This window comes from Hypomesus transpacificus, chromosome 14, assembly GCF_021917145.1.
Source record: "Hypomesus transpacificus isolate Combined female chromosome 14, fHypTra1, whole genome shotgun sequence".
In the NCBI taxonomy this organism is placed as follows: Eukaryota; Metazoa; Chordata; class Actinopteri; order Osmeriformes; family Osmeridae; genus Hypomesus; species Hypomesus transpacificus.
The window spans coordinates 15,740,864-15,766,980 of NC_061073.1; the positions used below are offsets into that span (position 1 = coordinate 15,740,864).

Consider the following 26,117-nt stretch of genomic DNA (forward strand, 5'->3'; position numbering starts at 1 on the left):
GCGAGGGTCTGTTCAGCCCGCTGTGAGGGTAGCAGGAAAGAGGCGGGGGGGCAGCGTGTACGCGTGTGACTCTAAAGGTAACAACGCCACTGCTGTGATCTTCCGAGAGCGCTGTGACGAGGGGCAGATCTCCCCTGGTGCTTGCTCTAGTGTAAACACGACTGCTGTGAGGGACACAGAGGGAAAGAGAGGGGGGAGAGAGAGATAAGGGAGATAGAGAAAGGGGAGGAAAGAGGAAGGGGGGAGGAAAGAAGGGGGGGAGGTAAGAGGGTAGAGAGAGAGAGAAAGGGGAGGAAAGAGGAAGGGGGTGAGAGAGAGAAGGAGGAGGAGTGGGGGGGGGGGAGAGAGAGTGTGAGGGGAGAGAAAACGGAGAGAGAAAGAAAGAGGGAGGAAAGGAGAGAGAGAAAAATAGAGAGACAGTGAGAACACTGTCCACAGGGGATTAAGAGAAAGAATATGGGGAGAGAAGAGAGGAGGGGGTGGAACAGACAGCCTCAGCAGGGGGCATGCTGTTCTCCACATTAGATTGTGCCAATGAATCTCATTAACATGACTTCTCTAATCAGTCTCCAGGAATATTCCGCTGTGCTGTCCCATCCCTAGATCCCTTCTCTTTCCTCTCATTTCCATTTAGATGACACTAAAGGAGTAAAAATGTGAGGATAATTTTTAACTTTTTTTATTAAGAAGCTTGATTAAATCTCCCCTAGAAACCCTTGTGAATGGCATTTGTTGCCTGCGGTGTGCATTGTGTTCAATAACCTGTCCTTTTCTTAAACAAACAGAGAGTCTAACACCAGGGCTCTGATGTCACCATGGAAGACATCTCACTCCCATTAGGAGGAGAAGGGGGCTGTTTTCCTAGCATTTCAGCGCTTCCAAAATGAACATTTGAAATAATTGGGCACTCAGCAGTTCTTTCCAGATGACAGCTACTCAGATAAACACATCCGTGTGACTGTACTCCAAACACGACTCACTGACACTTACATTTAGCATTGTGGAAATAGCTGTATATCGAACACGAGGACGGGCTGTTAAGCTCTTTGACATCAAAATATTTTGAATCTGTGTTCTCTTGCAAAGACCCATATTAGGCCACAGACACAATATTCAGAGCAGAGGCCTTGGACAGACACTCAGGTCTGTCAGCAGTTGTGCATGATAGGCCCTCACCGACAGGAAGGTGGAGTGGATGCAGGAAGACCTGAGGAGGAAGGGAGGCCTTCCTCCTCTTCATACTTCCTGTGTTCCTTTATGAGCTCTGCACAACCCCATGCAAACACAAAACAAAGCTCAATTCACCGTCCACACACTTGAAAGAGATAGCATGGTGTTTTTAACTAGTCTCAGACACAGTGTTGAGGTATGAGGCGTTGCCAAAAAAAGGTTTGGGGCTGAGCCGAGAACATGTGCCAAGATGTCCAACATTGCATTCTCTTTCAGGTCTCGCCAAAGGGGGACACTTAGGGTTGATTTCTGAGGCTCCCTCAACTTCAATCTCAGTGGAAACGAACCTGTCTGTCACAGTCCATGTCCGGTCTTCATTGAGTCCAGATGAGAGATTGTAGGTAAGCGGAGGTAGACTCCCACTGCATCCCTTTCACCATCTTTCTCTCTTCCTCTATGTCTCTCTCCCTCCCTCTATGTCTCTCCCTCTATTTCTCTTTGTCTCCCTCTATGTCTCACTCTCTCTCTCTATCTCTCTCTCCCTCTCCCTCTATTTCTCTCTCTCTGTCTCCCTCTATGTCTCTCTGTCTCCTTCTGTCTCTCTCTCCCCTTCTCCACGTCTCCTCTCCTTCGTATCCTCCAACATGACAGGCAGGAGTTGGTTCTGACACACGGCTTCGTCCCTCTCTGATGTAGAGGCTCTCTGACGGCCTCTCTCCACTCCCCGGAGCGGCGGGCAGCATTCCCATGGTCCTCTCCTGCTCACAGGGTGTGTTCCTGGCACCGCGCGTCCGGACGGGATAAATAAATCACACAGGCCCTCTGGAGACCAGGGGATCAGGCAGGAGAAACCAGGGGGAAATAGAAGACATCTGGTGGTGAGGCAGGAGCTTCCTCTCAGCGTGGGGAAATGGGCCGATGATGAGACGCTTATTGGTAAGGATGCTGAGAACCCTACTGCAGTCTGGGAAAAGGAGTCCATTAAAACACGAGACATCAGACAACGCCGTTGCTAAGTCGCAAAGAAAACTCAAGTCTGCTCATGTAAGATAACATGGCTAAAACGAGGCATGCTTTCCTCTCTGAACACACACACACATTCACACACACACACTTCTGGGAAACCACTGTGCTGTAAGCAGTGTGATGGCACGCAAGCTAGCTTGTTAGGACCCTTCTGTTGCAGTAGTTCATATTCAAACAGGGCCATGTGGACAGCTACAGGAACCAGTTGGTCTGGCATCAGTCTCATTGGGTTACTGAACAAATATATTAGAATTTGTAGCTGCTTCTGCCCTGAGGAGAACAGGGTACTCACACACACACACACGCACACTCACTCTCTCTTACACACACACACACACACTCACTCTCTCTCTTACACACACACACACACACTCACACGCTCACTCTCTCTCTTGCACACACACACATCTGTTACAGTCAGGTTTGGCAGAGGGTCACTGAGCTTCTAAACACTTTTATTTGTGTGGGTCAGACGGAAGAAAAAGAAGAGAGAGAGAGAGACAGAGACAGAGTTTAACTAGAGCACAGTAAGAACTCATGCGTAGCTAGCCAGATGAGGATAGCCATCCGCAACAAATGGGCTGTAAGACTCAACACATCAGTGTGACAGGTGCATTATCATAGGTTAATGAGAATCCTGGAGCTGTCTGTAGCTGCCATCAGGGAATAGCTCTCGTCACTCCCACGTTTATCAGATCAGACAGAGGGTGCTCAGGAACAAAGGCCCCAGGTTCTACCCCAACACAAAGCTCATCACAGCTTCAGCTGCTATGTATAAGCCCTCTTTGCATAAACACAATAATTTAGCTAATACATGTCATCACACCATGTTGCATTTGGGCAAATAGGCAGACGATGGAGTATTACTGACATAGGACAGCTTCTTCCATCTCAATAAGTCAATAAGTCTTTTTCTACTGCATTAGCACAGCTTCTTATGCTGCATTGGTTGAGGCCTGCAGTGCAGTGTGGTCAGTCTGCTCTTTGTGTGGCTTTATGGAATCCACAGTATGCGACTCTCTCTCTTTCCTTGCCCGGCGCCGCATGTCTCTCGCCCCACCCACCCCCCCCCCACCCCCCTCCCCCACTTCCCAGGACCGGAAGCAGCATGTTTTCCTAGATATTCCTGATGCTACCTGATCTCTGGCAGCTCTGCAGAGCCCAGCCAGAGTGATGTCAGCAGGGCTGAGCTCTGGTGCATGACAACGGAGGAGGAGAGAGCTCCTATCAACCCTGAGGAAGAGGAGGAGAGAGGGAGAGGGAGAGAGGGGGGAGAGAGAGGGGGGGGAGAGGGGGGGGGAGAGAGACAGAGACAGAGGGGGGGAAAGAGAGACAGAGAGAGAAAGGGAGAGAGGGAGACGGTGAGACAGAGTGAAAGAGAGAAAGAGAGCAGAGGAAGAGAAAGGAGAGAGAGTGAGAGAGCAGAGGTAGAGAGAGAAAAGGAGAGCGAAAGAGCAGAGGGAGAGAGAAGGAGAGAGAGAAAGAGAGAGAGAGAAGAGGGAGAGAGAAGGAGAGCGAGAGAGAGAGAGAGAGAGAGAGAGAGAGAGAGAGAGAGAGAGAGAGAGAGAGAGTGAGAGAGAGAGAGAGAGAGAGAGAGAGAGAGAGAGAGAGAGAGAAAGAGAGAGAGCAGAGGGAGGTGTGTGGTCTTCTCTTGGCTCGGCGGGCCACTGGGCAGGAAATGAGGCGCTGGGTGCCCGCTGACCTTAGTCGCTTGCTGCCTCTCAACCTATCAGAGAAACAATTTAAACAGCTAATGGAACGAGACTGATCTTCCATACAGGAACACAGCGACGCACACTTCACTCCGTTCTCTTATCAACTCCTCAGGCTCAGGGCGATCTACAGCAGGGGGGAGACGTTCTCTCAGACAGGCTGACTCACAGATGAATGTGGGTGAGTGTATGCAGACTGCACTGACCTCATCCTGGCAGGGAGTGTGTGTGTCAGTGTCTGTAAGGGGGAGGGGGCACCTACTCCCCAGCACCCAATAAACACAGGATGCGCAGGGAAGGGGGTGCAGGAGGGAGGGGGGGGGGGGGGGGAGGGGGGGGTGGGGGTAGGGTCAGCAGGTGGAGGTGGGTTCCATTGTGCCGTGAGTGAGGGTCAGAGGGGAGGGGGGGGGGGTGCCTGTTTGAGGATGCCTGAGCAGTGAGAACAGGAAGCTGCTATGAGAAGGGGGCGCTGGGCAGCGCTGGCCTGCCCTGGGAAGCCTGTTCCAGCCTCCGGCTTGGATCTGCACCGACGGTCCTGGAAGCTCAGAGGGAAATAACACACCGTGATCCGCAGCCAATCGGTCGCTGAACCACATCCTGCAGGGCAGAAACCACACACACCTACACTCCTTCCTCTGTTAGTAAGGCCCAACTACCAACAGAGGAAGCTGTATGACATCTGACCGTTACAGATGTCATACAACTCTATAATTCCGACTAAAAGGCTGTGGAAATGGAAAAAAGAGCTACTGGGGATTGTTCCTTCTTTCTAATGGGGTTGGCTTTGTCACTGCTTCCTCATGGAGCCCTGGCCTTCACCAGCGAACCCTTCCAAACAAGCCCAGCCTCTCAGATGACCCTTCAGAACACTTCCTGGTCTGTGATTTCAAAGACGGCGGTGTGGAAACTAGGCCTTCCTTCCTTCCTCACTACCTCAGGCCTGTGTGTGTGTGTGTTGAACTTTTATTCTGAAAGGAACTCTGAATGGATCCAACAGCACTGGCTTGGCCATGAGCCCACTCTCTCTCCACGACACACACACACACACCGTTTCCTCCCAGTGGATCCACGCTAGAGGAACAGAGAGCGGGTGAAACCAGAGGTCCAATCCTCCACCAGAACGTTCTTGAACTCGAAACATATAGAAAACACAACAGTCAAAGGGACATTCCCCCTAATCCTGTTTTCTCCCTTATAAGGCTCTTGATCTCTAAGCCCCCCCAGCTCCACAGGGGTCTCCTGTTGGAGATGATATGCAGATTGAATTCTGGGAGATTTCCAGCTTGGTTGGATTTAGCAGGTAGAGGCCCCCTGCTGGCACATGTCCTATTTGAGATAGTCAACACAGTCCCCTGAGATAGAGCTAAGCACCTCTCATTATAGCTAGCCGTGTGTTAAGGTTAGGTGTCATGGAAAACAGAGCATCAATAGATTACAAGAAGGCTGTTATACATACTCTTTTGTTTGGCTACAGCAGACTGAGGCTGTCACCGGCTCTACAGATGGAAGTCATGGCCTCAAAACCTTGCTAGTTCTGTATTATTTGTCTGGCCCATAGAATATTTTTTTATTTTAGGTGTAAACATTGTGATTGTTTGAAGTTATCCCTCTGGATGGAGGCTAGAGTTATGTCAACAGTGAAATGTCAAAACAAATGTTAAAAACATCTTACATTCATAACAGAATACACTTCTCCAATGCATCAGCTCTATTATTTGGTGGCAACATATTGGACTTAATATCATGTCACACCAATAATTCTATCAACTCATTAGCTCTCAAGTCTCACGCATTCGCCGTGAGATGCGTCTCAACCATTTCTCACGCAACACTTATGTTTCGCACGCTGAGAAGTGATAACTTGTCTAGCTATATACAATTAAAAATCGCAGGCATACGAAGGTAAGATTTCTGCCGAGTTGAGCGCTGTCTCGACTTGTACAGCGTTAAATGCCACCTACCAGCCAATCCGAATAACCAGTAGTGTCCCGTTCTCCCAAACATTGACAGTCATGGTATTATCACGCCAAACCTTTGATAAAATTTGAGAGCCTTGCATGAATTAATCGACATAACATTTCTCTTCTTCTCACCTTTTCTTATTTTATTGACTTGTAGAATATCAAGATGTACGTGTACATACACCGCCATCTGGTGGCCATCTTCAGTATTGTGCAGATTGTAGTGAAGTGGATTAATTTGGCAACATAATGACGAACAAAATAAATACTCTGAGGAGGTGGGTTTAGTTTAATAACTACTCTTGATAGAGAATACTTTGAACATGTCTTCCAGGTTCGGGTAATGTTTCATATTTATTTTCCTGCACAACAAAATACATAGGATTTTTTTTTATATAAGTAAAACATTCTTACAATACAATAAACGCCTTAATCTACACTTAAATATAACAACATAAATTTGGCAGATGTTCAAAGATTGTCTAAATCAACCCACCTTCAGAGATTAAAATCTGACTCATTGAGGAAGTCAACTTCGCAAGACATTGCCAGCTTTGCTAACTTATATTTAAACTACAAATCAAGCGTATTTCAAATAAACAAAACTACTGTAAAATACATTAAGATTAAACCTAAAAACGTAACAGATTTTCAGTCCCTCAGGTTTGCTATGGTATAGTGTGTTTGGAAGGGGCGGTGTAGAGCTGAAACAACCAGACCAGAACAGAGGGGGACCGAACCAACACAAACGTCATCTCCAAACTATCAAGTATCAAGAGTCAGATTCTGCCCAAAACAATGCTGACGCTGCGCTCCACCGGGCCAAAGCCTGAACCTCATTAACAATAGAGTGAAACAAAGAACAATAACATGCTCCAAACAAGAGCAAACAGGCCACCACGTTCCTCTGCTGGGTACTGGATAAAACGCTGCCCAAGGGAGCTCAGACTACTATTAATCCCTTACTAAAGTTATATATTTATATGTATATACAGATGTAAAAAAACTTTTTTTTTTGATAGAAGAAAATGAAACAGACAAACACATCACACACACATCGTTTATGCAGGGTTACTCTAGTTCAGCTCCTAGTGCACAAAGACCAGTCAAACCCGCCCAGGGTGGGGGGGAGGGGGGGTGGGGTTGAGTTGGGGTTGGTGGAGGTGGAGGAAGGTTATTATTAGGGCTAGGGCATTGGAGGAGAGAACCAACCCAGGCCTCTCCACCCTCCACCCCCCTTCCAGGACCAAAAATACCAGCTGTGGGGATTAGAGGGTGGCCTTAATTCACGATAGCATCCGCCCTCCAGCTCCCCCCTCCCCCTTCTCCCTGCTTCACATCCGGCCTCTACAGGCCTAAAATCTCTGCCACACCGATCAACAAGATGTCTCTAAAGTGCTCTCACAACAGAGTCTAGCCACTATCATCAGAAGCGCTTGGGAGAGGAGAGGAACGGAACACAGCGGGGAGGACAGGGACACAGGGGGGAGGACAGTGACACAGGGGGGAGGACAGGGACACAGGGGGGGAGTAAAGAGACACAGGGGGAGGACAGGGACACAGGGGGGAGGACAGGGACACAGGGGGGAGGAAAGAGACACAGGGGGAGGACAGGGACACAGGGGGGAGGACAGGGACACAAGGGGGAGGACAGGGACACAGGGGGGAGGAAAGAGACACAGGGGGAGGACAGGGACACAGGGGGGAGGACAGGGACACAGGGGGGAGGACAGGGACACGTGGGGGAGGACAGTGACACAGGGGGGAGGACAGTGACACATGGGGGAGGACAGTGACACAGGGGGGAGGACAGGGACACAGGGGGGAGGACAGGGACACAGGGGGGAGGACAGGGACACAGGGGGGAGGACAGGGACACAGGGGGGAGGACAGGGACACAGGGGGGAGAACAGGGACACGTGGAGGACAGTGACACAGTTTATTCGTTCGCGCCGACGACGAGGACGTCATTATGCCTGAACTTCTGGCTTCATTCAAAACAGAATCCAAAACTGGTGCTAAATAAATGCTGTTTTGTCTGATAAAAATATGAAATATTGGCGAACCATTGTAAAACAGCGAGTGCATGTCCAAAAGGAACAAGGTCCTTTGTTCATATTGAATGAGATGTGTGTGTGTGTGTGTGTGTGTGTAAGAATGGGACTGAGAAGAGCCAAGAGTTCAAGACCTACACAGTTGTCTTGACAGAGGATGGTTAATGGCTTGAGACAGCTGCCTCTCCTTGTGTGTGTGTGTGTGTGTGTGTGTGTGTGTGTGTGTGTGTGTGGGCTGCATGGCTCCAGTCGTCATCCGTCTCAGTACTTGGGAACCTTGGTGTAATCTTCCTGGACAACACTCTTGCAGAGGCACATGGACAGGATCATACCCAAAAGCTAGGAGGAAGACAACACTGGGTTAGACACACACCATCAGGGCTTACACACACACACACACACACACACATATCCAGAACTGGCACAGGAGCAAAGAAATGGGTTTGAGTGTGTGTGTGTGTGTGAATGATTGGACTGAATCAGTGCACCCCCTCCCCACCCTCCTGAAACACACCCAACACACATACACACAGGGCAAAAGGGGAGCTCCTATAATTAGACTTCCAGGGGCATCCACCCACTTGCTACACCCCTGCTACCACACATGAAAGTTTGTGTGTGGGAAGGAGAGAGAGAGAGATACCTCCACAACTGCCACTCCGACACAGATTCCAAGAATAACTCCACAGTTCTCCAGGAGCCAGCCTTCCACATTGTGTATGCAGCCCTGGAACGGGGGATAGGAGGGAAGAAAGGAGAGAAAGAGAATGAGGGGTAGACAGTGAGGGAGAGGAGAGTAGGAGGGAGGGAGAGAGGGAGGGAGGAGTGGAGAGAGGGAGATTAATGGGGGAGCAATTCCAGCCGGACAGAGCAGTGTCTTCTCTAAACACCAACTGTTGTCTTTGGACAGGGCCGCACAGAGGAAGAATAATACGGCCTCGGCCAGGGGGATCCTGAGAGGGGCTCGCCTGAAAACAAACCAAGCAGCGAGCAGGGAGCCATGGGAGCCATCTGAATATAAGCCTTTGCTCAACACAAACAAGGACTCTGAAGTCTGAAGACAGCAGCTGTGAACAGACACTCGCAGCACATGAGATGCCCGTCTATTCAGATCCCTACACTGTAGGTGTACTAGGGCCAAATCCCAATACTCTGTCTTACCCCTACCTCTTACCCCTACCTCTTACCCTTATCTCTTACCCCTACCTCTTACCCCTACCTCTTACCCCTACCTCTTACCCTTATCTCTTACCCCTACCTCTTACCCTTATCTCTTACCCCTACCTCTTACCCCTACCTCTTACCCTTATCTCTTACCCCTACCTCTTACCCCTACCTCTTACCCCTACCTCTTACCCTTATCTCTTACCCCTACCTCTTACCCCTACCTCTTACCCTTATCTCTTACCCCTACCTCTTACCCCTACCTCTTACCCCTACCTCTTACCCCTACCTCTTACCCCTACCTCTTACCCTTATCTCTTACCCCTACCTCTTACCCCTACCTCTTACCCCTACCTCTTACCCTTACCTCTTATCCCTACCTCTTACCCTTATCTCTTATCCCTACCTCTTACCCCTACCTCTTACCCCTACCTCTTACCCCTACCTCTTACCCCTATCTCTTACCCCTACCTCTTACCCCTACCTCTTACCCCTACCTCTTACCCCTACCTCTTACCCCTAACCCTTACCCCTAACCCTTACCCCTAGCACTTAGGTTTGCGCGTTCCCGTGAGTGGTGTCCCAATACCCTTTTTGATCGAGGTGTAGGGCTAAGACGAAGGGGTATACACCCCTTAAAACCAAGTAAGCTCGGGAGCTTACTTGAAACCTAGGGGTATGTGAATACTGCGCTACCTGCAACAATGGCAGACTGATCATCAAGAGAGTCCCATAAATGTTATATTTTCGGCTGAAATAATTGATAAAAAAATTATGACAGTCTTGTTTTGTTTTCTACACAGTCCTGTACATATGTATTTGCAACCATGTTCTTAATTGAACATTGCTGATTTGCACAACAGTCCCGCATTTCTCTGATTAGCCATGAATGGACTCCATGCATGTCTACAGTTTTAATTAAACTGCTTTAGCAGCAGTGTATAACACTACTTGCTTTGGAGATATCGATATACGTAACCATAACGAAGTGGTGTCTCAAAGGGCTATGTAGCCCGTATTCCCTCAGTTTCGAGACATAAGGGCTAGGGTTAAACTAAGGGCTAGGGGTAAGGGTACAACAGAGTATTGGGATTCGGCCTAGGACTGCTCCAAGCACAATCAGACACTCGCTTTAGGGGTCTAGGTTTGGGGGATGGCGGGGTCTACGATCTAGGTTCTATGTGCTGTCACTCTAGGTGTGGCACTATGAGGTTTTATACTGCAAGTTCTAGATTTTGTACTACATGGTCATGGTTTTGTAGGGTCTAGGTTTTGGGACGCAGGGGTACCGTTTGGTAGATGGGCATGTCTGTGGACATGCTCTCACACAGGCCTGATTCCTTGATGTCGGTGCCGGGCAGGGAGGCGTTCCGGCACGAGCAAGGGTACAGGATCTGAGAGCTGTTCTTGATCCACACGTTCTCCGACCAGTCAGAAGACTGTGTCCATCCACAGCACTTCATCTGGAGAGGGAGAGAGAGAGAGGTGGGAGATAGAGAGACCAGTCAGTGCCCCAGTCTGACCTTGTGTTGCTCTGTGTACCTGACAAATAAAAGACTTGAACTTGAGACAGAAGGGGGAAAGACACAGGGGAGATGAGAGAGAGACAGAAAAAGAGAGAAGGGGTGAGACGGAGACAGACATAACGTGAGAAAGAGAAAATCGTGAAAAAATAGGAAGACAGAGCAAAGGCACTTTTCGACTGTTCAGTCAAATTACAATCATCATTCCTTCGATGCTCTTTGATGAAAATGGACCATTTTCAAATAGCAAGACTTTGCAAAGGGCTCTTTGGCTGGTGTCTTGCCAGAGCTGTGGAGGGAGGGGGCAGGGGTGGGGGCGGGGGACTTGGCTAGAGAGCTTGTCTGAGGCAGGAGAGGAGGGAGAGACAACTCAGCACTCCCCTCAGCAGTGTTCCTATCTCGTTTCTATCTCGTTATGATCAGTGACTTATGCACTTTTGTAAAGCTCTCTATTGGAAGTCGCTTTGGAAAAAGCGTCTGCTAAATGCATACATGTAATGTAAATGTTCCAGTACTGCTCCAGTCCTAACAGAGATATGGAGGCAAAGTCACCAGCGTCATCATTTTAGTGTTGTTACCGGGAGTACAACGGCACTTAGGAATGCTTGGCTGGACCTGATGTTAGTTTTTTCTCCAGGATCACAATGATTCTTATTGAGTGACTTGTTGCTCTTGTAGGTTAGTTATAACGAAGTTAACTCTTGTACTCGCTGTGAAATATTTTTACTGTTGATTGTTCTTCTACAGGTACAGTCTTGTACTTTTTGTGGTTCATGTTGTTTTAATTTGTAACTTGTATAACTGCATGCTCTTATGGGTCTTCCCTTTGGCACTTGTTTAGTTTTTTCACAATGTATGCTTCATGTTTTGGCTGCTTTGCAATGTTTGGGACTACCTCGTTGTTATGACCAGTAACCTATGCTCTTTTGTAAAGCTCTCTCTTGGAAGTCTCTTTGGATAAAAGCGTCTGCTAAATGCATACATGTAAATCCCCTGGTACCCGGGGACCTCGTCTTGAGCAATCCTTTTGAGTGACGCTTGATAAATCAAACCCTTTGGTGTTTGAGACCCACCGTCCTCTGGATGTAGTCCCAGGTCAGCTCCGAGGTCTTGTTCTGGCCCGTGTAGTTGGCCAGCATCCCTTTCATGATGTTGGACATCTCGTTCTTCAGCTGGGGGGACAACAGACAGGAGAGCGACTGAAACCCCACACAGAGCGGCCCAAAAGCACGCGGGGCACGATCCTGGGCCAGTGTGTGTGGTGCCAGAGCAGTGTGTGTGGTGCAGGTGGTGGCCTTGGTTTTACACTGGCGTACAGGTCTGTGTGTGTGCCGTTAGGGCGGCTGGGAGGGAGTGTCTGCAGGGCACCTCTTAGAGGAGAGGAGGAGGAGAGAGGAAGGGAGAGGAGAGGAGAGGAGGAGAGAGGAGAGGAGGGGAGAGGAGGAGAGAGGAGACGAGGAGTCAAGGAGAGGAAGGGAGAGGATGAGAGAAGGGGTCGAGGAGAGGAGGGGAGGGGAGTCAAAGAGAGGAAGGGAGAGGAGGAGAGAAGAGGGGAGAGGAGGTGCGAGGAGAGGAGGTGCGAGGAGAGGAGAGGAAAGCAGAGGGGGAGCGAAGCAGAGCAGGCGAAGGAGAAGAGAACATAATCCTTTTCTATGAAAAAGATTGTACTCTGCCCTGCCCTGTGGTAAGCCCTAAACACAGGGAACATGTCTGAGCCAAGGACCACGATCATGAACACACCTACACCCACCAACTGTACACACTCCTTCTAAAGGTTAATACAATCCCACACTGCTGCAGTTGCAGTGCTACAGGGACTAGCTGTGTTTGCTAAACTGGAGCCGGACAGAGGGGTGGAGGTGCTCAAACAAAGCACTCCTCTTCTCTTTCACACACACACACACACACATAATTGGTAGGCCTAAAGCCATTGTACATGTTTTCAAAGTCAAAACCAGTTTGCATTTAAAAACACATGAGTGGATGTGAACTAGAGAGCCAGAGTTTGGTCTAACCGGAGTGTCTGAGATCTGCCCTGATCTGTGCTCCTGCCACCTGGAGAGGGCGCTGTGGACACGTCAGAACCACAGTCCTCCTTCCCTCCTTCAGACTCTCTTCAGCCTAATGTTGCCATACTTTTGAATAGTCTCTCTCCCCCCACACCGACACCGGTTGTGGGTTGGAAGGGGAAACAGAGAGAGGGTGTGTGGGGGGGTACAGTACCGTTCCCCTGCTTCCTCCACACAAGAAACCTCTACCCCCGAGAGCACCTGTTCTCCCACGCATTCAGTTGGCCCCTGTTCTGAGTCACGGCCCGCGTTAAACTACGCTACTCTGCTGTCAGATCACACCCACACCGCTCTGGGGGGTGGGGGGGGGGGCGGGGGGGTGGCGGGGGGGTGGGGGGGGTTCCTCAGAGGCTGCTGTTGGGGAAAGGTCTTAAAGGCAGGCACAGCTGTAAGGGAGGGGGGGGATGCCCAGTACATCCCAGCTGTGCAGAGAGAGGGAAGCGGGAGATGGGGGTGGCTGAGAAAAAAGGATTAAATGGGGGGTTGGAGGGTCAAGGGAGAGGTGAGACTGGGGGGGAGCTAGAGGGAGGTTGTGTGCGTATGTGTGTGGTGTGTGTGTCCGGTGTGTTTGTGCGCGAGCGTGGGGTGTGTGTGTGCTGAGGTCAACTCACCAGGTCTCTCTGGAAATAGATGAGCACGCCGGCTGTCACCTGGGCAACAAGGATGAGCAGGAGGCAGGTGAAGTACTGTGGAGAGCATGAGGAGAACATTATGGGATGGTCACCACGCTTTTGGCGCTCGGCTCAGGCCGCGGCCCACGGTTTGGACATGCACGGTCACCACGGCAACAGAGGGTCATCCTACCGCCACACTCTAGAGAAAGTACATCAGAACAGGGCATTTCTCTCCATTTCAGTGAGACTCTTTCTTAATCGTAATCTCCAAAGGGGGGGGGGGGGGGATGTGGGGGGCAACTGTGAGTTGTGTTGCATAAAGACCCACGGGTCCAGGGAGGTGGTGGGGGGGAGGGGGGCTCCCTAGACAGAGGGCCCGACAGCTGGTCATTGTCATCAGAGTAATTGGGTCAGCAGAGCTTACAAACACTACCCCTCTGCAGGTCCCCCCGCCCAACACCCCCCCCGTCCCAGCCCCCCGTCCCAGTCAAGGCACCCCCACAACATGCCCCCAAATCCCCCTGGCTTATCCCTGTAACCCCCTCTTAGTGAATCCACACATGCTAACCTGGGGGGACACACAGAAGGCTGAGGTCAGTGGAGCCCATAACAATCCGCAGTGAGCTTAATCCTGACTGTACAGTAATGCGGAACATTGTTCCAGAAAAACACAACATTTCGTATCGGCATCTTACAACCATGCCTCGAGGGGTTTGGTGGTTTCTTGTTATGTAGGCAGTTGGTTGAGTCACATGCCTGGTTGTAACCACACTGAAATGTTGCTGGTTGGGGCGCTGGGGGGGGGTTGTTTAGGTGTGTTTTCCGTGTGAGTCGGTGTGGCAAGCTGGGGCGTGCAGGGTGACTCACCAGACCCAACAGACAGCGGATCTCGTAGATGGCTCCTATACAGCCCAGGAAGCCCATGACCATGGAGAGAGACCCCACACCTATCAGGATGTAGGAAGCTACCTTCAGGGTGTTGGAAGACTCCTCTGTAGGAAACACACAAACACACGCACGCAGGAAGAGGTTAACACTCTACTCGCTAATCCAACCACGCATCTCCAGTTGACGTGGTGGTGATGCACATGCACAATTCCACAGCTTGTGCACAACAGCGTGGCCTTGCAAAGCAGCCTGGTGTGTGGAAACTGCTTTAGTCAAAATGGAAGTGTGTATGTTTGATACATATATCAAGGGGAGGTGAGGGGTTGGGGGGTGGGAGGGTTTGGGGCAGATCCAGCGTGGGAAGGAAAAAGGAACCAGGGAGAAGAGAGTTCAGCCATTTTGCGGCTCTGCGTGTTATCTTTCCTGGAGGAGCTCCAATCAGAGGCTGAGTCTGCTGGGGATGAAGCCAGCCTTCGGGCTCTGTGATCAGGGTCCAGCTTGCCGAGCGCCTGGCCAAGGAGAACCAGAACACCATTCTCACAGTACAGTGTGGGACAAACCCTGGATGCCAGTCCCATCTATGCTGCCAACATGGAGATAAATCACCATGTTCCCCTCAAAGGATTGGATGAGGAAGGAAGCTGGATTCCTTCATATTCCCATGGCTTCTTCTGCACTTTGTTACTAATTATTTGCTTGCAGATATATTTTTGAGTGTGTACGTTTAAACGTTCATAACACCTCTAGTATATAACCCTTCTGAGAAAAGCTCTCTCACACACACACACACACACACACTTCAGCATGGTGTGCCCCCTGTTTCGCTTCCTTATATAGCAGTGCTCTACTTTGTCGTACATCCATATGCCCTCGGTCGGAGCGTAATTAAAAGCTGAAGGTCTCTCTGCGGGCCTCCTCCTCTGGTAAGTACAGAGCTCAGCCCATCCAGAGAGGCTGCATGTGGCTACTGGGGTAGCATTTATAGAGGAGGAACACACGGATCCAGGCTATATCCAGCCCCGTCTCCATCCTAGATTACGGGTACCGGCGGCCACAGGGCCAGGTCTGCAGGCCGGGGCTGAGAACCACCCGAGCCTGGGGACGATGTCACACGGCTGGATGAGGATGCTCGTTGGGGCGCCAGGCGCCAGAAGCCTCTCACCGCTGCTAAGGAAGAATTCGAGTGGCACTGTGTAGATCTGAATAGTCAAGGGATATGGTTTTAATACAATTTATTAGACTATACAATTACATAAACAAAGCTTTGTTGATCAGTCTCAACGAAGGTCCTCCCAGACAGGTCCGCTGTTTCTGTGACGAGGAACGCACCTCACTGCTCTGCGGAAGTGAAACACATGATGGTGTTTTTTCTGTTTCTGACAACACTTCCCCAAAAGGTCCAGGTGTCAGACTGCGTGAGCCAGGGCGCTGCAGCGCTACAGACGAACAGACACGCCTCCGTTGGGGCAGGCAGCAGCTGTTCGTATCTCCAGCGGTAAATGTTACGACATAGCTTTCTGCTAAAATCAACATCTGTGTTCCTGGTTACTGCACTCACTGCGAGCTCCGCTGTCTTGTACTGTGGCAAGTTTCCAATGTACGACTCCACTGTAAATGTTCAAATAGTTCCTCTGGTGGTTTCCACCAGAAATTTCCATTTAAAGAGACAAGAGTGGTGGCCTGTACAACTGAGTCTCAGGGGGGGGTGAGCGATGGTTTAAGCCCTACAAGCCTCACTGTATAAACACACCCAGGGCATGCACATTCAGCTTTTGCACTGGGACCAAATGAATGCCCATAATGAGATACAGATTCAAACTATAAACATAGGGCCATGTGTCAGCAGCGTGAAAGCTGAAATTAAAGCTATGACACGGTTATGACTCTATGGATATATTATTTGCAGTGTTGCTTAGGGTTCAACGCAAGCCAACGTCTAAAATAGTTGAGCGAGAAACAGAAAGGCTCCACAGCGTTTTGCAGCGCACCAATCTCCTTCCCCAAGGCCGTCTTTTGTTTAAACTAAGGGTAAGCTGTGTTTTGGTGAGTTCCAGTGTGATAAACTCGACGTGCGAGGTTGCAATGGTAAACGATCTTACAGTACGAAGCCGAAAGAGAGAACATTTGGTCGAAAGTCGATCCTTTAAACGGACAACGAGACACCCCCCCACCCCAGAATAGTCGGGCAGGCAGCTGAAGAGGGCTCTATTAATATAGTCCGTTTAGAATGGAACATGCAAAAAACACAAAGAGATCCTGTTTTCAGTGAGGCTGTAGAGTAACTTCTGAGGACCTGTAGAGTCAATAAACACGCCGGCTTGCTGCTGTGGTTCTCTGTACTGACCCAGTATGGGGGTAAGCATCCTGGGGCCATGGTGGAGCACTGTCCACCCCCCCCACCCCCCCCACCCCCACACCCAGGGTGGAGAGGGCTGGAGAAGGAGGGCCGGGGCGACCACAGAAAAGGGGATATCCTCAGGCTAGCAGGCCTGTGGGATCTCAGCTATCTCTGCAGGAGCAGCTGGGTGATGTAAAACAAAGGTCCAGCTTCCCTCAGGTGATAAAACGGCGCCATGCTTAGTCCACTGTGTTCGGGAACACCATATCAACGCTATGCAACCTCGGCTTGGTAATGACCTTGGCGCGGGTCCAGTCCAGATAGGGGTGAGGACATCGTACTATGAAATATGGTCTTGGAAGTCCGGGAAACTCGACCAGCTCTGGTCGGTCTTTGTCAGGCTCCAGCTCATTATTCAAGCCTGAATAGACATCCCGTCTAAATATAGACTTCGGCTCCAAAGGCAGCCCTCAAGAGAGGGATCTCGCTTTCTGCTCCAGTCATTAGATTTGTTGATGGATTACCTACAGGCTAACTAATAATTCCCAAACTGTAAACTTGGATTAAGAGGAAAATGATGTACTTTTTCTCTCCATTAGCCTTAACTCTTTAGCAGTACTACAGTGCCCTCCATAAGTATTGGAACAGTGAGGCGAATTCCTTTATTTTTGCTGTAGACTGAAAACATTTGGGCTTGACATCAAATAATGAACGTGAGACCAGAGATCAACGTTTCAGCTTTTATTTCCAGGTATTTACATCAGGATCTGATGCACAACTAAGAAAATATCACATTTTGTTTGAATCCACCCATTTGTCATGTGAGCAAAAGTATTGGAACAGATATACTTAAAACATATTTAAGTGAATAAGACTTAATATTTAGTTGCAAATCCTTTGCTTTCAATAACTGCAGCAAGTCTGTGACCCATTGACGTCACCAAACTTTTGCATTCTTCCTTTTTGATGCTTTCCCAGGCTTTCACTGCAGCCTCTTTCAGTTGTTGTTTGTTTTGTGGGGTTCCTCCCTTCAGTCTCCTCTTAAGCAGGTAAAATGCATGCTCTATAGGGTTTAAGTCTGGAGATTGACTTGGCCAGTCTAATACCTTCCATTTCTTGCCCCTGATGAACTCCTTTGTTGTTTTGGCAGTGTGTTTTGGGTCGTTATCTTGCTGCATGATGAAGGCTCTGCCAATCAGTTTGGTTGCATCTTTCCTTAAATTGGCAGACAAAATGTTTCTGTAGACTTCCGAGTTCATTTTGCTGCTGCCATCATGTGTTACATCCTCAATGAAGATTAATGAGCCCGTCCTAGAAGAAGCCATGCAAGCCCAAGCCATGACATTACCTCCACCGTGTTTCACAGATGAGCTTGTGTGTTTGGGATCATGAGCAGTTCCTTTCTTTCTCCAAACTTTAGCCTTTCCATCACTTTGGTAAAAGTTAATCTTTGTCTCATCAGTCCATAAAACTTTGTCCCAGAATTTTTGAGGTTCATCTCTGTACTTTTTGGCAAATTCCTTCCTATTCTTCTTGCTAATGAGTGGTTTGCATCTTCTGGTGTAGCCCTTGTACTTTTGTTCATGAAGTCTTCTGCGAACAGTAGATAGTGATACCTTCACTCCTGCCATCTGGAGGTTGTTGCTGATCTCACTAACAGTTGTTTTAGGGTCTTTCTTTACAGCTCTCACAATGTTTCTGTCATCAACTGCTGATGTTTTCCTTGGTCTACCTGTTCGACGTCTGTTACTTAGTACACCAGTAGTTTTCTTCTTCTTCAGGACATTCCAAATGGTTGTACTGGCTATGGCCAATGTTTCTGCAATGGCTCTGATTGATTTTCCATCTTCTCTAAGACTCACAATTGCTTGTTTTTCACCCAAAGACAGCGCTCCGGTTTTCATGTTGTTTTCACCTCTGAATACAGTCTGCATAGACAAAACCTATCTTACCCAATCTGAACCTGAGTGTAGACATTCAGTGGTATTTATTGATTGAATAATGTATGTAATAGGACACACCTGGGCAACAAAACACACCTGTCAGTCATATGTTCCAATACTTTTGCTCACGTGACAAATGGGTGGGTTCGAACAAAAAGGTGATATTTTCTAATTTGTGCATCAGATCTTGATGTAAATACCTGGAAATAAAAGCTGAAACGTTGATCTCTGGTTTCACATTCATCGTTTGATGTCAAGCCCAAATGTTTTCAGTCTACAGCAAAAATAAAGGAATTGGCCTCACTGTTCCAATACTTTTGGAGGGCACTGTATATAAACCTCCTTTTTGCAACCAACACTGAGTGAATAACTGAACTTCTGCTTTTGGCAATGCTCCATCTGTGCTGAACACATTGAAATCATTTCGGGCGAATCAGAAAGATTTATAGTGTTTTCCGTCCAAGACTCCCTGTTCTTTGCATCAGAGTTCGACTGCACTTCCTAATGGATCGAGGACCACATTTCTTACGTTGCGGAAGGTCAAAACACAGCCATCCTAAGGAAGCTTGTTGAGGCCCACTGGGTGGGGTGCTGCAGGAATCAGCTTGTCTGTAATATCATTATCCCCTTATACGTTTCTGCAATAGATCCCCGACAACACACTTGTGTGTGTGTCAACAACACGTGGGTATCTGCCATCAGGCAAGTTGGCAGATAAGACCGCCATTGTTGTGAGCGACAGTAAAAAGTAGGAAGTGGACTGCTGTGAGGTAAGCTGCTATTCTGTAACACAGGATGAGACAACTTGAGATGTTGTGATAACTAGGCCTCCGTCTACACAGTTAGTCACCTCCTCCTATGACAGACACTGCCCTCTCTCTCTCTCTCTCTCTCTCTCTCTCTCTCTCTCTCTCTCTCTCTCTCTCTCTCTCTCTCTCTCTCTCTCGCTCTCTCTCTCGCTCTCTCTCTCTCGCTCTCTCTCTCTCACTCTCACTCTCTCTCTCGCTCTCTCTCGCTCTCTCTCATTATCTTTCTCTCTCTCTCCCTCTCTCTCTCAGAGTGTGTGTGAGTGTTTGACCACAGAGCAGCTTTCAAGTGGTTGCGAACCCCGTAGGCTTGCAGTGGGGGTCACATTTTTGGTTTACTGCTGACATCCCTCTGGTTTTATTGCGCTCTTCCCTTGTGTCCGTGGGAACGAGGCCAGAGAGCTGATACCCACATAAACTGCGAAGACTGGGGTGTAGGGTTTAGGATTTGACACTCTCCAATCGCTATGACTGTCTCTCTATTGCTGCTGATAGACACTGGTGAATGGTAAAGGGTTCAACATCTGGTTACCACCACAGGATATGGTAGCATAGCATGCTTGTGTGTCTGTGGGGGCGGGCGTGTTTATGTACTTACGTAGCACTGCTATGAAGCTCTGGTTGTCAAGGAGAACCCAGAGCCCGAATCCCATGATCAACGCTCCGAAGATCTACAGAGGAGGAGAGAAACTCTTTAGACCGGAGGAACCCGCTGGAGGTTTCTGTAGGAAACAGTCAGATCAAACGTGCAGCTATTTGGGAGATGTGTGCAGAGGAGAGGAGAGACAAGGCAAGGAAGAAGCCTGCCTCACTCTCTCTCTCTCTTCCATCTGGAAAACATCAGTTCCTCATCCCACCCTCCCCTCTCTCTTTGACTCTTTCTGAGGAGACTGAGAGACGATAGACGATGTGGACCAGGATCAAGAAGCCAACCCTGGTTTGGATGGAATGGGAGATCTTCCATTCCACTCAGTCTGACCCCCATAACACTGAACAGCTCTGGACGGGGAAACCGGGGGGGCTGTGGGGGATCTCAGGACCAGGACCGTGGGATCTGTATCAGATCAGGAAGTACCGGAAAACACTCCACTGGGCCTTCTCTCAGCGCCGGCCGTTTGTGGGAGGGAGTAGTGGTGGGCATGAGTGGGTTTACTGGCCCCGCTGCAGTTCCACTGGGAAGCAAAGCCCAGGACTGGTGTGTCATTTACGGGGGTCTTGTTTGAAGGGTGTTGGTTTGTGAAGGGGGTGGTTGTGTCTTCCAGAGCATGTCAGCAGTCAGTCCTCCTCCCTTAAGGGGTGCTTGTTAGCGCCACGGGAGCCGCGTGGCCCCGCCCCTTCCTCCCCTCTTACGGTCAGCGTCTTTGCGCCACATACGCTAGCCATTAAAGCCCAGACGAGGAGGGTTCACATCAAAAGACTCGCTCGGTTTTACTAGGACTGTCACTGGAAGCGTCTGGACATCATCAGGGAGGGTTGAGGAGGACAGGAAGGCTGTCAAGTCGATTCAAAATAGCAAGTTGGGGGGGGTTTGATGGGAACTTGGGACACATCTGTGATGCTGTGGTAGATGTGGTAGGTCTGACATGGAACAGGTAGAACCCATCTCCTCTCAAGTGGGGCCTAGCCCTGGCACACTTTAGAAGGCTTCCCTTGATCGTTCCTAACGTGCAGTACCTACTACAAGTCTCAGAAGCTGTTTTGATTCTGCTCCTTTAAATAACCACACAGTTACTACATGGGAAACAAGAGCATTCGCATTGCAAGGGGAAAAAAAGCATTTGAACTCAATGAGGGATATACAGAGGATGTGCTTAGGGATTGGATGTCTGATCACTTACAAAGAAGAGGAGGTTGAATAGGAACAGGAAGTACTTGGTGGCTGTTATGCACCCCGTTGCCATGGTTACGATTCTAGGAAAGAGAGGGAAATGAGAAATGTTTAGTTTGACTTCACGGCAGCTGAAAAGTAAATATCAGAGAGACAGAAATGGAAAGAGACAAAGATGGAGAGAGACAGACAGAGAAAGAGAGACAGAGCGAGACAGAGAGAGAGAGAGAGAGAGAGAGAGAGAGAGAGAGAGAGATGGAGGACCCCACAGCAGAGAAAGTAGCCTATCTTGACAAAGCAGGGCTTTGATATTTAAAGCAGCATCATTTTCAGACAGCCCATAACCCTTAACTTAGTTAAATCTATACTTTGCCACTACCTCTTTAAGACAACAGCAATCTTGTTTCCTAGTTAAGCTTAACCACCACGTGTGATACATCTAGTCTTGTTCTACACATGGAGCCATCAGTCTCCAAAGCTTCCCAGAAAGAGCAGCTTTTAAAGACCATTCTGGACTCAACCAACCCTCTGGAGACGGGGGGGGTGGTCAAAGAGACAGACTGAGAGCCATGATCACTGTGGTGGGACCGTGGGGTGGTCATTGTGACTGTGTCTGTGGTGAAGCAAGCAACTGCCGTCACATTTCAAATGAACTGGGTTGTACTACGGTGTTTACAGACACAGCAGCGAACCCAGTGAACATGTTAACTGCCATGTTTATGGACTTTCCTAGGCAAATGAAAGGAGCAAAACTGGAACATATGACCCAGTTCATTAAAAAGCTGATGTCATGGCAAGATATTGTCAACCAAAGGTTTCAGATACAACAAGACAACAAGTTTAGCTTTAATTGGGTACAGGCTTTGACACAGAAACAGCAACAGATGTGTGAGTGAAACTCACCCCAACACACACACACACCTATAAACAGACGAGATTATGAAAAAAGTGTTTCAGAGAGACACCTGCTGCACACTGTCATTAACGGTACCAGAGATTGGTACGTTTGGAAACTCCCTGGCGGGTCTCTTATCCACCAAACCAAAGCAAACACTGGCCGGTTTGTTTTCCAGAAATCTCTGAACCACAAGCAGCCAGTTTGGTTATTTGCAGAGTCTGAAAATATTGCATGAGGACAACTCCTCATATGTAGGCTACCCTCTGCCACAGGGTCCTCTCAGCCAGGCCTCGTTCTGGAGCACACCCCATCCTCTCAGCCAGGCCTCGTTCTGGAGCACACCCAATCCCACCTACTACGATGGAGATCCCAAAAATATGAGGTTAGTGTCGCCAGCAAGTTGTTAAGTATCTTCAGCGTCAAATGCTACTGTATTGTGTGTTTGTGTGTGTGTTTGTGTACATCCTTCACAGCTAAGCCTATTTTCCCCTTGAGAGCCATTACAGGCTCTATTTCCTCCCAGGGTTTCCCCTGTGAGGGCACGGAGCTGAATAAAGCACAGACAGTCATTAATGACTCGTCGGCAAAAGAGAAAGTGATGTGACTTATAGGACAGCTTCCTCCTACGCTCCTGGAAAGACTGGACTTGAGACTGTGCAGGTACGCATGCAAGCTCAGTGGTTCACTGGTCGTTACTCTACACGCCAGCGTGTCTGAGGAGACTGACTCAACCCCTGACACTTCAATGTGTTTCCATGGTGATCGTCCATAAAGCATTCATTAAGGCTTGGTTCTAAAGGGGCTTATATGAGGTAGGCCTATGTAATCTCACGCCATGCTGGTTTCAGTTCAAACACCATGCACTGACCACATACAGTAAGACCTCCCACATATTCTCCTCTTTAACCCCCACCCACTTCAAATACACACGTACTTCAAAAGGCACAGATAGTACTACAGGCTATGCTCTGTCTTAATATGAGCAGTAAAACCTACTGCTGTATCAACTGGCATAACAGGTCCTGACATGGAAACATTGGTCCACACACACACACACAAACACATGCACACACACACACGCACGCACACACACACACACACGCACACACACACACGCACACACACACGCACGCACACACACACACATACACACACACGCGCACGCACACACCCACACACACACATGCACACGCACGCACACACACACACAAACATATGCACACACGCACACACACACAGGCATGACCAATAATTATTCAAATGGTCATAGTTATTTATTACCCAGTTATTGAACTGTTTAGACGGGATTGAACTGAATCACAATCCTGAACACAAAGCAGTATCCTCGCCTTTAGTGTTTACAACAGCAGCCCTCACAAAAAACCTAAACCACATAGAGTAGCAGTCAGATACACACACAAATCTCCTAATCCCCTAAAGCAGATTGTATGAGTGGATGTCTAGATGGAGAGAAGTGGGGATTTAACACAGGCTTAGGTAGTTATGAGTTCCACCTACAGTCTGTTTGTTGACTGAAGCCACTTCCTGCCATCAGTTATGAACTTGCAGAAGTGTCCTTACTGTAAGTGCTTCTCTGTCAAGGTTTCAATCTGAGAGAAAACAGCGACCATATGGCATAGGCTACAATAACAACCAGGCCAGACTAGGAAGACCACAGGGTAACTATTATTATAAATATAACCCTCGGTATTCAGAAAAACCAAGTGAAACCAGCCTACAGTAGAAGACGTGGGTTTGATGTTCCCTCCTACAGTATCACACCTCTACTAACAATGGTAAGGGGGCAGCGATTGTGAGTCACATTACTGATACCACAGACCAAGAGTGAATGACTCAATCAATCTGTTGGGAAACTTGAGAAAGGGAAATTAGTTGCCTATGTAAATCTAGTTAGTGTTCTTATCTTTACAGGGAACTCCCCCTTGCTTCCCAAACCCAGAGTTTGACCGTGACAGACATTTTAGTTGCAGTAGGATTGAAACAGAAAGTGCCTTTAAGCCTTTTGGGGGGATGAACATTGGCATGGTGTTGTAAACTGTGGGCACAGGAAAAACAAGCACAAAGTTATTCAGACAAAGAGGGCCTCACTTGACACACACACATACACACACACATACACACACACATACATAATGGTGAATGGCAAAAAGAAAACAGAGAAAACAAGAGTCTTGTCAAAGTCTTGCCAAAACTGACCACTCAGAAACCAATACTTTAAATTTACAGGAAGGCTTGCTTTTTATAGCTCCTAGTCTAGGAGGCTTCTCATAAAAAAGGAGGTATTGCCATGGGGGCTAATTTAACACTCTTTAGGCTAATCCTGTATTGGAAATATTTGCGTTTGGTAAGCACAGACTCTTGCTTGTACTATTCAGGGCATTACATCCTAATGACGTGACCTCAGCCAAATCCTCGGCCCAAAACAGACACCTTTCAGTTAAATATAACCAGACAACACATCTGTGTCCATTACCATGGCACGCAATGAACTCTGTTTAAACAAGGCATCTAACTGCCATTGATATCAACAGCAACACTTTCATGTAAGCAATGAATGCCTCTTGAGATTTTTTCGTCACAAAAACATTTCTTGCTACTTAGGCTACATAGCTAGAAGCAAGTTATTAAGTGGTCACTCGGCCGGTGTGGTAGTGACAGCTGGTTGTGCTGGCAAGCACAGGAAGCCAATGACGAATTATGTACACATAACGCTACATATCTCAATTCTACAGCGAGTAAGACAGCTGAAGTGAAATCTCACTGAGACACTGATTCCAGGAAAAATGTGTTCCAGACACCAAGAAGAACAGTAAGACATGCGTTTACTCGAGGTCTTGCCTAGCATAAAGTCGATGTAAAAGTTCTGATATACCACATTGAAAGCGTTTCGAAACCAAACCTGGCGTTAACTCCCTCACATATAAACTTTACAACCATGACACATTGGCGGCCCCGATAAATTATACTTACATTTATGTAAAAAAACGGAGAACCGTTAGAAGATGGACTGCTGCTTGCCTACCCGTCCCGTTGGCGTTGTGCGTGTGTGAAACTGTGAAGGCTGTGAATGTAAATGATTTGGGCAGAGGTTCGTCCCAGAACCCCACCATGCGGTAGACATGAGTTAGTTCATTAACTCTTTCGTGTCTGGACGGTCACTTTAACCTCCACAAGAAGTGCACATTCATTTAGGGAACGTTCTTGTTTGGGGGATGCTTTCGAATCAAATTGTTACAAACAGGCAACCTCTAAGAGTTGTTTCATTCAAAACATTTGGAGTTTGTCGACTAAGTAAATTATTTTCGGGGAACTTGATTTTGAACGCTTTTCATGCTTGTTGGCAAAATAGACATGATGGCCTTATGATCCCAGGATTAACATGCTCGATAAATTGTAGGTTAAAAGCATGGGAAGAATGCAAACAGAAACATTAGAGCTTTTAGCTACATTACCACAGAATCCCTTAATCTTAAATCTACACATTTGTTTAAATATCAGACAGTCGACCTTGTCACCCTAAATTTCACCATCTCGTCACACACACACACACACACACATACACAAAAATGAGGTGTATAGTCGGCTAGTCGTGTTGGGAAAGGTTATAAATTAAAGGCAGAGATGGCAAAAGTACACACATCCTTCACTCAAGTAGAAGTACTATACTCATGTTTAAAAAGACTGCTAAAAGTTGAAGTGGCCTACTTTCCACTCAAGTTAAAGTAAAAGTGTGGGCTCTGACATCTACTAAAAGTAGCCATAACTACTACCCGTTTTACTGTATTGCAGGTAACTGGACCTCACATATTAATACATTAATACAAGACACTATAGACGGATTTGCCAGGATTTCTTTTTGACACTGACAATTTCTAACATCTCCCTCATATATGGCCATGGGTGGTCAGGAATGTCTCTATTCTCAGTCATATCAACATTAACCCTTTTTTTCACACGCACAGTGAAAGGAGAGGAGAAAGGAGGAGAGGCGAGAGGAAAACAGAGAAGCCTAAAACAATAGATTAAAGCAGAGTACAATAGAGTACAGTAGAGTATAATCGAGTCCTCACCAAGTACTATTCAATGATGCAACCTTTTCATG

The 26,117-nt window shown here is 48.2% G+C and overlaps 1 protein-coding gene across 1 annotated transcript; it reads right to left on the reverse strand.

Annotated features, from left to right (window-relative positions):
* Window positions 1-7,776: 7,776 nt before the first annotated feature.
* cd82b (CD82 molecule b) lies at window positions 7,777-25,078 on the reverse strand. The gene is made up of 9 exons (XM_047033607.1): window positions 24,986-25,078; window positions 21,107-21,179; window positions 19,867-19,939; window positions 14,161-14,285; window positions 13,291-13,365; window positions 11,684-11,782; window positions 10,377-10,550; window positions 8,567-8,650; window positions 7,777-8,262 (listed from the first exon to the last, which is right to left on the reverse strand). Exons 2-9 carry the CDS (start codon window positions 21,167-21,169, stop codon window positions 8,185-8,187), a joined length of 771 nt encoding a protein of 256 aa, XP_046889563.1. The 5' UTR covers window positions 21,170-21,179; window positions 24,986-25,078; the 3' UTR covers window positions 7,777-8,184.
* Window positions 25,079-26,117: the final 1,039 nt, after the last annotated feature.

Excerpts from the sequence above, each read along its gene's own strand:
- cd82b (XM_047033607.1), bottom strand. The coding sequence starts at position 21,169 with ATGGCAACGGGGTGCATAACAGCCACCAAGTACTTCCTGTTCCTATTC. Across the intron at positions 8,651-10,376 it reads ACATGCCCATCTACCAAACG|GGCTGCATACACAATGTGGA; the intron begins GTACCCCTGCGT and ends CCCCCGTTCCAG. Across the intron at positions 8,263-8,566 it reads TCGGAGTGGCAGTTGTGGAG|CTTTTGGGTATGATCCTGTC; the intron begins GTATCTCTCTCT and ends TCTTCCTCCTAG.